Below are 15323 nucleotides of genomic sequence, written 5' to 3'. Positions count from 1 at the left end.
TTGTTGTCTTTGTGGAAAATTACATGACTGTCATCAGCTGTTGCTTCTGGCAGCGCTTTCTGTTCTAATGTAAATAAATGAGGTAACAGATTTAAAGAAACAGGCTGTATTTACATACTTGGGAAGAATCCTCAAACAATCTGCCTGTGTTATTCAAATACACACAAATTAAACTGCCGGTATCCTAAACACTGGTTACCCATTAAAGCCTTAAAGTAGGAAGGGTAAGAAGTGGGCAACACAAGTGCACCCCCCTTCAAGGGTAGTAACAAGAATTTGCCTTTTTTGTGTGCAATTGAGAGCTACTTCAGCAGGCTGAAATTTAATCCCTAGCCCTTTTCTCCACCAATTCGGTAGTGAGGGGACTTATGTGTACCGCAGGCAACTTTGTTTCTTTAAATTGATTTTATTGAAGTGAAGTTGATTTACAGTGTTTTGTTAATTTCTGCTGTACAGCAAAGTGATTCAGTTATACATATATATACGTTCTTTTTCATATTCTTTTCCATTATAGTTTATCAGAGGATATTGAATATAGTTCCCTGTGCTATACGGTAGGACCTTGTTGTTTATTTATTCTTTGTTTAATAGTTTGCATAGGCTAATCCCAAACTCCCAATTCATTCCTTCCTCAACGTCTTTTTCTGTTTGTTTCTTTGCTTTTGTTTTGTTTTTAAAGTAGCTTTATTGAGCTATCATTTACATATCATAAAATTAGCTCATTTTATGTTTTATTGAATTATAATTAGCATACAATATTACATTAGTTTCAGGCGTACAACTTAGTGATTCAATATTTTTATTCACTACAAAATGATCACCGTGCTAAGTCTACTTACCATCTGTCATCATACAGAGTTATTATAATGATATTGACTATATGCTGTGCATTTCATCCCCATGACTTATATATTTAATAGTTGGAAGTTTGTACCTCTTCACTCCCTTCACCTCTTTTGCCTGTCCCCGGACAGAACAAATGAACTAATAAAACAAAACTGAAACAGACTTCATTAGATACAGAGAACAAGCTGGGGGTTGCCGGAGTGGAGGAGGCAGAGTCAACTTCTGAGCAGAGGGTGGGGTGGCAGGGACAAAAGCAGAATCTTTTCAACTTTGACAAAAACGTGCCAGGGTCAGCGTTTCTTGGAAGGCACACAATTAAAGCTTCATTTTCAATTTTTGTAAATCACATTTCCTAAGTCATTGGATCTTTCTGATTCGGTTTGCTTTCTTGAGGTGAATATTTAGGCAGGAGTTAAAAAAAAAAAAAATTCTTTCCACTGAGGGTATTACAAAGATTCTAGCAGTCAAAGAAGGAAGCTATATATATATATATATATATATATATATATATATACTTTTTTTTTTTTTTTTTTCCTGCGGTACACGGGCCTCTCACTGTTGTGGCCTCTCCCGTTGCGGAGCACAGGCTCCGGACACGCAGGCTCAGTAGTTGTGGCCCACGGGCCCAGCCGCTCCACGGCATGTGGGATCTTCCCGGACCGGGGCACGAACCTGTGTCCCCTGCATCGGCAGGCAGACTCCCAACCACTGCTCCACCAGGGAAGCCCGAAAGCAATATATTTTAAGACAGAAGAAATCAGAGCCCCCAAACAAGTTAATAATTGAAAATGGTTATAGAAGTATGCAGAACCAAAAATTTAGCTGAAAGCATATTGTAAATTATACAAAGATTAGGAAGGAGCAAAAATTATTGTTTTTAATTCTTGGTACATATGATAGACAAGTATTAGCTTATTTCCAGAATGCCAGATTTTACAGTCTACTGAACTGTTGGGGTGGAAGGGATGGCATGTAATCTGAGGGAAACAAAAATAAGATACCTGAGTTACAATGATGATACAAACGATGTCTATTTCAGGTAAGCATCAATAGTCTAAATTATGAATTTTGTCCAGCATCAAGAGTCTAAATTATGATTTTTGTCCAACCGAAAATCCAGTGAAAAGGCTGTATTATTAACTCAAAATTTGAGAATATTCTGGTATAAACTTTTGAGGAATTTTCTTTTTTTCTCTCTCAAAACATCACTAAAGACAACTTTGTCAGATTACTATTAAGTGTAAGGACAGGAGTAATCTTTAGTCTATTTTGGAAGGACAGTTTTGGGAGGGGCATTCTTGAAGTAGTTACTACCTATGGTTTGTCACTAGGTCAAACAGACACCAGAGAGGTCTTTTAACTTATCTTTTAATTTTTATAAATTATTTCCAAAAATAGATTGATCACCCATCCATGACCAAGCGATTGATATCTTCACTACAGCTCTTGGTATCAAACATATCAACAAATCACTTATCTTCCTGTGACATATAGCGAAGTCCTGTGTACAAAGGGATTTAAATAAGGTTACTCCTGTACTCTTTCCCTGCTGCCTTATATATAATAAACTGCCTTCTGTAGTTGGCTTTTAAAGTATATCTGTAGAGAACTCGTATCTCCTAAGAGAGAACAGACAGTAAAAAAAAAAAAAAAAAATCCATGAAGCAAGGGACTAACATATGAGCAGATACATCTTCCTGGAACACTTAACAATATTTGCCCAGATAATCAAAATGTGCTCAGTTGAATTCAAGATCCTAATGTTTTTTTAAAGAGTTTTAAGCTTTATGGTAACTCGTTGTCTATGTTTTTTCACACATTGGACTTTCCACACGTAAGCAATGAAATGATGTGATTTTAGGGGTCATAGGGATGGTCCCCACCAGCAGCACTGTTGGACTCAGCCACCGAAACCTCTCTCTTCCCCTGGTAACAAAGTTGTTTCTTTATCCCTTTTTTTCTTACCTTACACCTGGTGACACAGCACTTTTGACTCATTCTCCCTCTTTGATACAGCCTCCCTTCATTCCCCTTAGGAAGGAATACATGTTCCCTGCGGACACGATCATAGGACAGTTTAGGTGATACCATCTGGTATTAAACTTGAAATCATTCCTACTATAAAATCCCTAGTCGTGTCAGTGACCTATGAAGACAATTTCATAGAAAACAAGAATTAGAAGTAATCTTCGTGGTTCTAGTTTGTATCTCTAATATGTCTCCTGTTAAGATGGATGATTTTCTTCCCTGCAAAGTGTGAAACAACTCTGACCGCCCCCATCTTTGGGAGTTTCTACTCTGGAAGCCTGAGGTCAGCTCCAGTTTATTCAGGCTTTGTTTCTTCCACAAGGATCCTTGTGAGAATAGACTCTTGGGAGTCTGCTTAGATGGACTCCAGTTTCCATGGAGGGCCCACGAAATAGTATCCATCAGGACCCCTTTTATACCAATATCTTTCCCATTTATAGTGATAATATCTAACGCATGCAGCATTTTATCCAAAGTAAGGGCCCTGTCAGATAAATACTACTGTTAACTCCACGTTATAGGTGTGGAGATTGAGGTGCAGAGGTGTTAACTAATTTACCAAGGTAACACAGCTAGTTCGTGATGGAAGCCAAGATTCTCAACGCAAGCAGTCTGGCTCCAGAGTCTACGTTCTTAACCACTATCATCAAGTACCATTTTACTTTAAAACACTAATCACCCAATAAGAAACTCCAAACAACAAAAAGGGGCAATGAATATGCTCGCAGCAAGCTTGTAGAAAAGTCCAACTTGAGTTCCCTTCCACTTTTCTTTGGGTGTTAATGTCATTTGCTGACCTTCAGTGAGAGCTTTCCTTAGAGTTCTGAAAAACCGCTCACTTTTCAACTTAGCATGAAGCCAAAAAAGCTGGTGTGCCAAAGCGCTGGCCATCTTTGGATGACGGAAATCTCTTGCTTATAGATTCTGCATTTGGATGTGGTTTCTTTAATTTGCCACCCAGAGCACTGCTTCTGAATCACACTACAGAGGGCTCTTGTGTTTCTAGGGCTGCAATAGCCAACACAGCTCCAGGAGGTGAAATACATCTACAAAGAGAGGTTTCCCACTACAACGAGAATCCGTTGCTTCAGTGGGACTGTCCCCTCACTGACCTCCCGTTGAAGGAAACTCACCGGTTGCATTTCTACATATTTTGTAGGGGTGCTGAGCACTCTTTGTGGTTGCCGTTCAGAATCCACACGCTGATCAGCTCATTTTGGCAGAGAACCTGGTTTTGAGATAAGGTCTGAAGTGTTTGCCTCCAGCACTGTTGCTCCCGCCCGGGAAATATCTGCACTGATAACTGGGAGCCCTTGTGTGTCTACAGGGATCACTCAGCCTGGTGGGGACTTGGGGACACAGGGGAGAGGAGGGGAAGGAGGAGAGAAGAGAGTGATTTTATTGAAAACACTCAATTCTCCTCTGGCAAACCCAGGAATCCAAAGACATACAGGCTTTCTTGGGAAAGCTAGGACAGAGAAAAAAATGAAATCAGATGTGTTTGCTGAAGAAGGATAGGGAGCTGTTGCTTTCTTTATGATAAAAGTATATTATTTAAACCTTGAAACTGCTCAGATACCTTGGTTCCTAGTTCTTTTTCAATAAGCTTTGACAAATAAAAACTCTGGAAACATTAGCCTATTATCCTTGAGAGTCTTTATATTAAGCAGAATTTATTTTTTCTGGATGATAACCTCGTATCTCGAAGCTCTTGTATTCATTCAATTTGTACCTTATTTTTCCCTCCTTTTCTGCCTTCTTTTGAATTGTTTTTTTTTTTGTTTTGAGATATGTTGTGTTAATTACTGATGTACAGCAAAGTGATTCAGTTATACATATATATACATACATTCTTTCTTACATTCTTTTCCATTACGGTTTATCACAGGATACTGAATATAGTTCCCAGTGTGATACTGTAGGACCTTGTTGTTTATCCATTCTGTATATAATCGCTTACATCTGCTAATCCCAACCTCCCCCTCCCTCCCTCCCCCAACCCCCTCCCCCTTGGCAACCACAAGTCTGTTCTCTATGTCCGTTTCCGTTTCACAGATAGGTTCATTTGTGTCATGTTTTAGATTCCACATATAGGTGATATCATATGGTATTTGTCTTAGAATTCTTTTGAGATCTTTAAAACGGTAGTTTTCCACAGTAATGAAAAAAGTGCTTAAGATGTGCTAGATATCATTTCAAAGTACTTTATTTTTATAAATCAGTTTAATCCTCAAGACTGTAGTGTGAGGTAGGTGTTCCTGTTTTATATGTGGGGAAATGGAGGAGCCAAAAGGTAAGGACCTTGTGAAGGGTCTCAGAGCCAGTATTTAGTAGTGTTGGAATTCAGGCCTGAGCAGCCTGGCCTCAGAATCACTTGCACTGCATTTAGGGGTCTCACAAACTTCAGAGCCAGCAGATCAGCTGGAGGTGAGGACAATAACAGGGATGGCATTGGGGAGATAAGATGTTATTTATCAAATGCCCGATTATATGTTTACATAGGCTTCCTGTACCACAACTCTATGGGCAGGTGATATTAAGTCCACTTTACAGATCAGTAAACTGAGGCTTCATGAGGAAGAGGGATTTATACCAGGTCTTACAAACTCTCATGAGACAGAATCACAGTTGCAGCCTGGGTCTGCCTGCCTCTAACCCCTCTCTTAACCACCATGCTACGCTGCTTCCACTTCAATTGTTAGTTATCTCATCTTGTAATGTTCCTAGGTAGTAATAACAAATATGAAATTATCAAAACTCCTCATTAAGTGATAGTCCGTTTGGCTTCTGTGATACGTGATGGGGTCGGGTGGAGGGAAAGTAGTTGGAAGGGAGAACCATATCAGCCCTCATCTTCCCTTCAACCCTCCCTGGCTTCCAATTCCAAACCTCTAAGGGAAGGAAACAATCCTCCCTATACAGACATCTCTCTCAAAACCACCACTGTGAGATTCTACTGGTTCATTTTGCTGTAAGCGCCATCCCCAGAGAGAGTTCTTTAACTGCAGTATCTAGCTGTGCACAGCCCTTAATGAGAGCTGATGGCGACACCGGTCAGCAGACTGGCAGCTGAACAGACTGTCTGTTCATATCCCTCAATGAGGGTTTCCTCGTCTAGTTAATATGTGTGAATTAGAATATTTCCTTTTCTATCCGCTCTGCCTCCAAAGATTCGAGGAACAGAGTTCCCACATGGCTTAAACGTACAATATACACATAATTTTGCACGTGGGCACCCCCTGGGATTCAGAGTATTTTGTGTCTGTCTGTCTCCAATTCCTTCCCCTCCCCTCCCCTCCCCCATGGGTTTTTTTCCCCCCATTAGGCAAATGGAAGGCCCATGCCACCTGTTAGCATTACATCATTGGCTCCCCAGAGCACAGTTGCACCAAAGGCCTTAAACAAAGTAGTTCTTCTTGTATTGTTTGCACTCAAAGAGCTGATATCATGCCAACTGATGTCATTGTATGTCTTTGTGTAACTGCTATGGCAACTGGGCAGGTGGGGAGCCTCCAGCTGATGTCATTGGGAAAGGAGGTGTAGAGACAGAATTTTAAAAAGCTGTATGCTGCTTTTTTCTGTGTGTGTGGTTTTCTGGCATGCATTTTTTTTTTTTTAAACTAGCTGCTTTTAAGACAAATTACAGCTTGAGTACACTAAATAAGAACAGAGAGAAGTTCCCCCCCTCCAATCCACCCTGTTAAAGACTTCTTTTGAATCTGTTTTGTTGTTCTGTCCTCTCTTCTTATACGGAAAAGTGTAACAACTGTCTTTTTCCTCAAAAAACAAAAAGTGAATTAGATTCCCATTACAGAACCAGTGTGGAACTGTTTACTTGGATTTTATGGAGCCAAAGCTGGGCAGATTGTAAAATAACTCTTTAGTCTCTTTTGTGGAGCTTGTGATGGTGACAGTGGGCAATTGCAAATTTTTGTTTAGGTATTCCCTGATGAAGTTTTTCTGGTGGTTTCCATTTCTTCTATCTACTTGAAAAATGATCTCTTTGGGTCTAGACAAACTTTTTATTTTAATCATTGTTTCATAGCAGAATAATAAGATGTAAGGGCAGAAGTTAATTCTAGAAATCAATTAAAATGAATTTATAGCTGTTGTTTTTCTTTTCCAAAAGCAAAGACAGGTGTTGATACTCACAGGTGGTCATAATATCACCCCCTCCGAATGACCTTTGAGTCATGACGGATCTTAATGAAAATATGACTTCCCCGGTGTATACGGCTAGTGTGCATTGGCTGTGAACAGCCCTGAGACTTGGTCTGGGTTACAGCCTGGAGCTTCCTGCTGTGGTTGCCAAAGATGAAACTTGAAACGGAGAAGGACATATGTTCAGAAACTGGTAGACAGATAGACTTCCTGTATTTATTTCAATACAACCATATCCTGTTCACCCGTTATGCTTCCTCCCTTATCTCTTGAAACTATCAAGACAGAAGTAAGGCATCTATCTGGGGGAAGGTGAGGTGGGTCAATGTTGGGTTCTGGTGGCTTTCAGCTTCTAGGAGATCTCCAACTTCCCTTTCTGTTCAAAGGGAAGGCCAGAGTGTATCCAGTTGGTAAGAATTAGAGCTCATTTGGTAGTTAATAATGTCAACTCTGATTTCATAGCCCTTACATGTATAATTTTACCTCTGTGATAATCCTTTGGGCTTATCCACAAACGTATCTGACAAATATTAAAGGAAAAGTTTAAACAATAAACTATGATCTATAAATTTCCTGACTTCAGTGTTCTTTCTTGCATGTTTTTTCAACTTTTGATCACACATAAGGTGAATGTTTTTAAACTGGCTTTTTTCATTTACTATTAAACAGAAACACTGTTTTCATAGTCCTTTCACAACTTTTAATGGCTACATAATATCCCATTGGGTGCACATGTCAACTTTTCCCTTTTAAAAAAATGTTTTTGACCTTTCTAGAAAATTGCTGTAGCAAACATCTTTATGCATCTAGCTGGCTGTCTTTGGTCCAATGATTTCCTTAAGATACATTCTCATAAGTGACACTGCATTTGATGAGGGGGAGGTTTGCATACTTTATATATGTATCCATTCATTCCAGACTCCCAATCACACGAAGAGCTGTATGCCGTTACCCTCATTTTACAGATGGGGAAATTGAGGCCCAGAGAGAGAAATTAATTTATCCAGGTCACAGACGCAGGAAGTGGTGGAACTGGGACTATAGCCAAGATAACCTGGTTCTTCCAGTGTCCCTGCTTGTAACTACTCTTCTGTATTGGGAGCAAACTTGGCCTTCTGGGTAAGATGAGCTTACAAAGAGTGCAAGACAAACACCTACACTGCCCAGGTACAGGCAGCAATTCTACACCCAAGGAAGTCATCTGTGCCTTCCTGGGCTCCCAAAGTGCAAGGTTCTATATAGGCCACTGAGCATATGGCTCTTTGGGGCAGAACAAATTTGCTGCTAATGAAATTGCCTGATGCTTTGTGGAACTCCTTCCAGGGGAACGTGCCCCAGTTTGTATAAAAAGCACACTTCCAAAGTACTGCATGCAGTGATATCCTCCAAAGTTTGTCCTCCGTCTCCACATGGACTTTTCATTTGTATTTCGATTTTATTTTTTAAAATGTAATAAGCAACTAAACACACCCACTCCTAAGAGGAAAGTGATATCTTCTGCCAGCTCTGAAGTTCTAGGCGTGGTCATTCGCTCTTGCGTTTTTGTTCCAGGTGGACTTAGCAGTTTTAAGCAGAACCATGAAAACCTCTGTGACAACTCCCTGCAGCTCCAAGAGTGCCGGGAAGTGGGGAGCGGCGCGTCTGCGGCCTCAAGCATGCTACCTCAGTCCATCCCCAGCACCCCCGACATCGAGAATGCAGAGCTGACGCCCATCTTGCCCTTCCTGTTCCTCGGCAACGAGCAGGATGCTCAGGACCTGGATGCGATGCAGCGGCTGAACATTGGCTATGTCATCAACGTCACCACTCACCTCCCCCTCTACCACTACGAGAAAGGCCTGTTCAACTACAAGCGGCTGCCGGCGACCGACAGCAACAAACAGAACCTGAGGCAGTACTTCGAAGAGGCTTTTGAGTTCATTGGTAACTATCTCCTACGGGGAAGTCTCGCCTTCCGCCTTCCTTTCCTCTCTGGCTTGGGCTCTGATACCAAGTCCAAGATCTACGCCTGTGTTGCAAAAAAAAGCTCCACCGAGGTGTTTTCGGGCTCTGCCACCTGGTGCAGCCAAAGCATTCTCCCAAGTCATAACCCATCAAGTGTGTTGGAACCATGGTTATAAAAGAACAGTAATTCAGCTGGGTTGGGATCCGTTCAACTAGACCTCCACATCCCTCAAGTTCTCAGTGAAAAAGTGGCAGGGGTTAGCACTGAGATGTTCTATAACACCATCTCAAAAGAACCGCTAGAAAGGAAGAAATTGGCGGCCAGAGCAGGCACCGTGCGTATGTGTAGTCTGCTGGCATCCCTAGGCACTTTGCAGGGAGTAAAGTACAGCCGACCCTCCGTATCCGCGGGTTCCACATCTGCGGATTCAACGAACCGCGGATCGGACTCGCGGATACAGAGGGCTGACTTTCCTATGCCATTTTCTATAAGGGACTTGAACATCTGTGAATTTTATCCAGGAACTAATCCCCCGCGGGTAGCCGGGGCCAGCTGTATTGTGAATATGACACCTCTCCAAACTCACCCACATCTCCCTTACCTTGAGTTAAATTAATTTGCCACGGCTTGAGGCAAAGGTAGTGTTTGCTGAAGGATTGTTTCTGAAGGATCTTTTTCAGAAACATAATGCTGTAGTGAACATGTCTACGCATTACTCAGCACAGAGGAGAGAAAGAGCGGGGGTGGGTGGGGAGAGTAGTTTTTGCCTTCTGTTTGCTTTGCCTCCGTTTTTAAACATTGGGTAGCAAAAAGACTTGAAGTTGAGTGCTCATGAGATGCTACTAGATTCCCTTAGTTTACCCCAGACTCATTAAAGTAGGAAAGATCAAATTGTATAGCCCGTGTAGTTACCAAGGAGAGAAAATTCTAGCAACAGCAGGCTTTAATCTCTAGAAGGAAGCGACGGCCAGCCTAACCCTAATCTTAAACTTTAACTTTCGCTGCTTCTAAGCCTCAAACTGTTGCAAGGCTCAAATTATCACCTGGGGAGTACCTGACACCCAGCAGGTACTCAACAATTTTTTTTTTCAAGTGATTCCAATCTTTCTTACCACAAAAGGGTGACCCAGTACTTTTCCTAAATATTGTAGCCGATTGTTACTGACCTCTGTCCCAAGAAGAATGCACTCATGTTCAGTGCTCCTTTGTCAGAAAAAAAAGAAAAACAAACAAACAAAAAAACCCCTTGGATTTAACAACCATTAGGGTGGATGGATTTGCTGTAGAATTGGCAGCTCTGGTCACTTAACCTAGGCATATCCTTGCTAATTGTGCCTTTATGTATTGCAGGACCATAGAATGTTCAGTCTGGAAGGAAATTCTGAGTGGTCACTAAAGGGACCAGAGCCTAATCCTCTTGACTGCGAGGCCAGGAGCCTTTGGGGAACACAGTGGGGCAGTGTTTACAAGGCCCTGTTGGTTCTCAATGGGCAATGATTGTGGGTGCAGATACCTTAGATTTTTTATTAGCGATATGTGAATCGAACCTTGAGTCCCAAGGAAGAAGAGTTTGTCACCAAGTAGATGAGGAACTTCCTGGCTGATATAGGATGTTATGAGTGCAATTTTATCTGAGTTAATTCCAGTTGGGGGAAGTTAAGAAATTATTTTTCATCTAATGGGTAGTATAAGATATGCTTAGATTCTAAGAGGATTTTAGTCAAAGCACCCACATTCCTTATAGATTATTCAGCCTCACCTGGTGTTTTAGAAAGAAAACAAAACAAGTAATAAATAGCACTTAACCTCGAAAACCATTCCGCATCACACCCTGCACAGGCACAATATTTTATTCTCATTGTTATATATCATTGGATAAACTGAAATCTGATAGTCTTGCTTTAAGGAAAACACAGCTGGTTTTAGAAACATAACAGCATTCACAGAGAGTCTAATATAAACTAAGCAGAGTCTAGCTTTAGGGTTTAACTATGTTATTCCTGAGCCGGGTGATATTATTCCCATATCTCCTGAGCCTGGTTAGTTACAATTATTCCCATTATTCAGATAGGAGGATTGAGGCTCTGGGAAGTTACATGATTCACACAAGGTCCCCCACCAGGTGGAATCATGGTCAGACCTAGCCCTTTGTGGCTCTTCTTCCTACCCCCATGCTTCCCCATCTTGGGGTGGAGGTCCTCAAATAGTGTGCCCTGAAGAGAAGAAATTGAAAACAGGAGATACTTTCCTAAAATACCGTTATCTATAGGAAGCAAGTAAGTTGCTGGGTTTTTAAGATGAAAATTTGCACAATGTTTCTTTTCTTAATCTCCTAGTGGGTAGCCAATAGAAGGAGTTTTTGTTAGAATGGGACTCTCCTTACGACCTCCTTTCCTACTCTTCGTCTAATCGGTATGTTTTCCAGGGATGCTTTCTTTGGGATGCCTTTTAGTTTAGAAGTGTCATTAAGAATCCATTCGGGCAGTACCCGAGAGCTATTCTCCTGGGCTTTTCATATACCTGAAAACCTTTAAAGTATTGCCTTTTTCAATTGCTCTGGATTCTGAGCCATTTCTGTTAATTCCTTCATCTTCTGCATCATTGCCACGTTGGAAAGGCATGTGTAGATGCAGAGGGGGTTGGACGGTTCCGATGTAGGTGACACCCTACGCCTGAGAACTGCAAGTCTTTAACTTTGCAACAATAGGGTTTGCTAGTGAGAAGCTGAAGGTAGTTAACTTTCTAGTTGAGTTTTGTTCCTTGAACCCCCTTCAGAGTTTCCTAAGGCTGAAACTCTTATCCCTTTAGTACCAGTTTCTGCACAGAGCAGTTCTATAGTATAAACAAAGAAATGCTTTTTCTCTATCACAGGTGGGAGGGACATGGTTAAGAACAGTAGTTTTGACAAGTGACACAACATGGCGATGGAAATGAACATCCTGAATCAGAGAGGTCTGCTTAACCAGTAGCTTGTTTAACCTTTAGGCTAATTTGTGTTGTGGCTCCATCCTCCGTTGGCCACCGTCACCTGTGAGGTCAGCTATTATTGTGCATGACTCCTTTACCTCGTCTTCCCTTTAAACGTAGAAATGTAGCTTCTTATTCATACTAATATTGCTTTTTGCCAGTTCTGGAGGTTGTGACGTCAACATACATGATTAACTAGTAAACTAGACTTAGTTTCAAAGCCCTTCTAATGTCTTCTCTCCCTACAGACTGTGGCATTGTCAAGTCTAGATAAATGTTAACCTCTCTCCCTGCATCTCTCTTCCTCCTTCCCTGCACCTCTTGCCTTTCTCCCTTGTTCCAGAGGAAGCTCACCAATGCGGGAAGGGGCTGCTCATCCACTGCCAGGCTGGCGTGTCCCGCTCCGCCACCATCGTCATTGCTTACTTGATGAAGCACACGCGGATGACCATGACTGATGCTTATAAATTTGTCAAAGGCAAACGACCAATTATTTCCCCAAACCTTAACTTCATGGGGCAGTTGCTGGAGTTTGAGGAAGACCTAAACAACGGTGTGACACCACGAATCCTGACACCAAAGCTGATGGGTGTGGAGACGGTTGTGTGACAATAATCTGGCTGGAAAGGATGACTGTTCTCCATTAGGAGGCGAAGAGGAAGGAGGATGGATTCTTTCTTTTTTTTTTTTTTTTTTTTTTAGATGGGGTAAAGTTTGTGAATGGAAACAAACTTGTTTAAAACTTTTTATTTTTAACAAGTGTGAGGAGAAGAACTTAACTTTTGATGTCGTTGAGATTTACTTCCCGCCAACTGACAAAGCAGGGAGGCTAAAGACGTCATTTTTTTAAGTCAACAATAAAAATATAACAAAATTTGTTTCTTCCCCTTTTCCTTTTAAGCTATTTGTAGAGTTTACGATTAACTAGTCTGTGCAGGTTCATAGACCGAAGATACTACACTTTAAACCAATTAAAAAGAACCCAAAGTACGTAGAAAAGACATTGAATCATGAAGACCTAGGATCTGCCTGGGCTGTCCTTACGAAAACAAAAAACCCAACCAAACCAAGCCCTGCTGTGCTCACTGATGCAAAGAGAAGATCAGGGCAGCTTAAGTGGTCTAAGAACCCTTCACATTCTTTAAAGAGACAAAGGATACTGTTGATTTTGTGTGTTTCGTACTCTGGATTACTTTTTCCCCCCTCTCTGGGTTTAAGAGATTTTTTTGAAATAGCAAGGAACTGACCATTATACCATATGCCTTCACTGGCTTCTTGTGCAATAATATGGTGTTTTGAGTGTGCAAGTGAGTTAGAGCTGGCAGCTGAATGATAGACAAATAGTGCAAAATTGCCAGCTTGGAGCTAGAAAGGAATTAAACAAAACCAATTACTTTCTTTCCCACCTTTTTCCTTTGTTTAACTTTTTTTGGATTTGATTCTGGTTACAGTGCCATAAACCTTGTTACATATGTATATCAGAATGTAAAAAAAAAAAAAAGACAAAAATTTATTTAAAAATATTTTTCTCAAAAAGAACTTGGTGTGTTTCTGTTGATTGTGTAAAAATTTATTTTCATTATATAAATGAAACTCATTTGGAGATGTGTCTTTTTTCCTCCTCTTTTCCTCAGTTCAGGTTCAAGCATCTCACAGCTCCAGTAACTTGGACGTGTAACATAATTGGAAATAAACACACATTTTTATAAAGGGAAAGAGAGATGAGGGAGAGACAATAGTCTCTGGCCTTAGTGCGAAGGAGAGAGAATTAGCAAGGGAGTAAAAAAAGCTCCGGTCTGCCTACTCATGATCTCCTCTATTGCCGCAGCCCTGCCACCCACTTCTGCCAATGTAATTCCTCTTACAAAGCGGAAGCATCTCCCTGGTGGCGCAGTGGTTGAGAGTCCGCCTGCCGATGCAGGGGACGCGGGTTCGTGCCCCGGTCCGGGAATATCCCACATGCCGCGGAGTGGCTGGGCTCGTGAGCCATGGCCGCTGAGCCTGCGCGTCCGGAGCCTGTGCTCCGCAACGGGAGAGGCCACAACAGTGAGGGGCCCGCGTACCGCAAAAAAAAAAAAAAAAAAAAGAAAAAAAAAAGCAGAAGCCTCAGGTAACCTCCTTCAAGGCGTGAGAAGGTTCTGTATCAGCCTTTGAGCCTTGGTGATTAGGTCACTGCCAGGTTAGAATTCTGTGATCTCCCCAGTGGCTCTTTGATAAATATTTATGACAATCTGACAGGGAGGGGTCTTGACGCCTCCCTCCCCCACTGTCATTTGTTCACTCGACATCTTTGGTAACATTTACCACATAGTGTATACTGCAACACGTTGCTACTTCCTACTTTTTTGCTAGCACGCTGAGCTCAGGTTCCTAAGTTCAGCTTCCCCATTGCACTTGGCTAATACACAGCTAGTGTTCCATGGGTTCCCAGTCCACAGCAGAGTAAAAGTGGGGTAGGGGAAGAACATCATTCAAATGTGTTCTATGTTTTATTAAAATAGATGCCTCCAGGGGTTTGGCCATAGGGAAGCTTCACAGCAAATTAAGATTTGCCTGAGGTGAGAAAGTAGGAGAATTCTGGCATTTTCAATTCTATGTGACTACATTTGGACATCCTATTCTTGTGAATATTTGCTGACAATCGTTATAATGAAATATTTTTGACATTTTAAAAATAGCTTTTCTATTAGAAGGGATTTAACTTTTTCTTGTATTAGAAAAGTAGAGACTGACGTTAACAGGAATTAACTGAGAGCTGTCTTGAATGATTTTGGTTTACTACAAAGTGTTAGGATGAAAAGCAAATTTCTCTTATGGTGCTTTCTACTCTGCAAACTAACAATTTTCTTGGTGCTAGAACATATTGAAGGAGAGGGGTTGATATATGATGAGTGATTTAAAATACATAATGATTTACTGGATATTTCTTTTTCTTTATTCTAAATCCAAATGTTAAAGTTCTAATAGTGTAAGTTTTATTCCCTTTCTTTTTTTTCATTTTTTTTTTTTTTTAACCAACAAACAAGATGAATATAGTTTCCCTTCTTTAGCTACATGGAAATAATTTATGTGTTCTTTGAACTTTATGATTTTGAGAACAAGACTGTCCCGGGGCAGATAGAAATCCCGCCAACCAGCATACCAAGAATTCTGAGAGAGACTCAGGTCTTTTTTGCAAATCTGTTTTGAGTCATTTCGCTTCTATTTCTTCATGAGGAATGTTAACCACTTCATGAAAACGACATGGATTAACCAAGCCATTGCTCTAGAAACCAGACTCCCCAGGTTTTGTTACTGAACCAAACTTGCATCTGCTCACCCTCAAGCAGTAAAGTCAATCTATTGACACCGGGTTGCGGTGGAAGAGAGTGCAGCA

General features: G+C 41.2%; 1 protein-coding gene across 2 annotated transcripts in view; it reads left to right on the top strand.

Moving 5' to 3' along the window:
* The window catches only part of DUSP10 (dual specificity phosphatase 10), a 40849-nt gene extending 27300 nt beyond the window's left edge, over positions 1–13549 (top strand). For both annotated transcript variants that reach the window (XM_067027961.1, XM_059064685.2), the window contains exons 3-4: positions 8587–8958; positions 12291–13549. In XM_067027961.1, the coding sequence (XP_066884062.1) occupies positions 8587–8958; positions 12291–12556 (638 nt within the window). In that variant the 3' untranslated portion in view covers positions 12557–13549. The remainder of the gene's footprint in view (positions 1–8586; positions 8959–12290) is intronic.
* Positions 13550–15323: the final 1774 nt, after the last annotated feature.

The sequence above is a fragment of the Kogia breviceps genome, chromosome 1 (assembly GCF_026419965.1).
Source record: "Kogia breviceps isolate mKogBre1 chromosome 1, mKogBre1 haplotype 1, whole genome shotgun sequence".
Taxonomy (NCBI): domain Eukaryota; kingdom Metazoa; phylum Chordata; class Mammalia; order Artiodactyla; family Physeteridae; genus Kogia; species Kogia breviceps.
The sequence above is the reverse complement of the archived record's forward strand: the minus strand, read 5'-3'. Positions and strand labels throughout refer to the sequence as shown.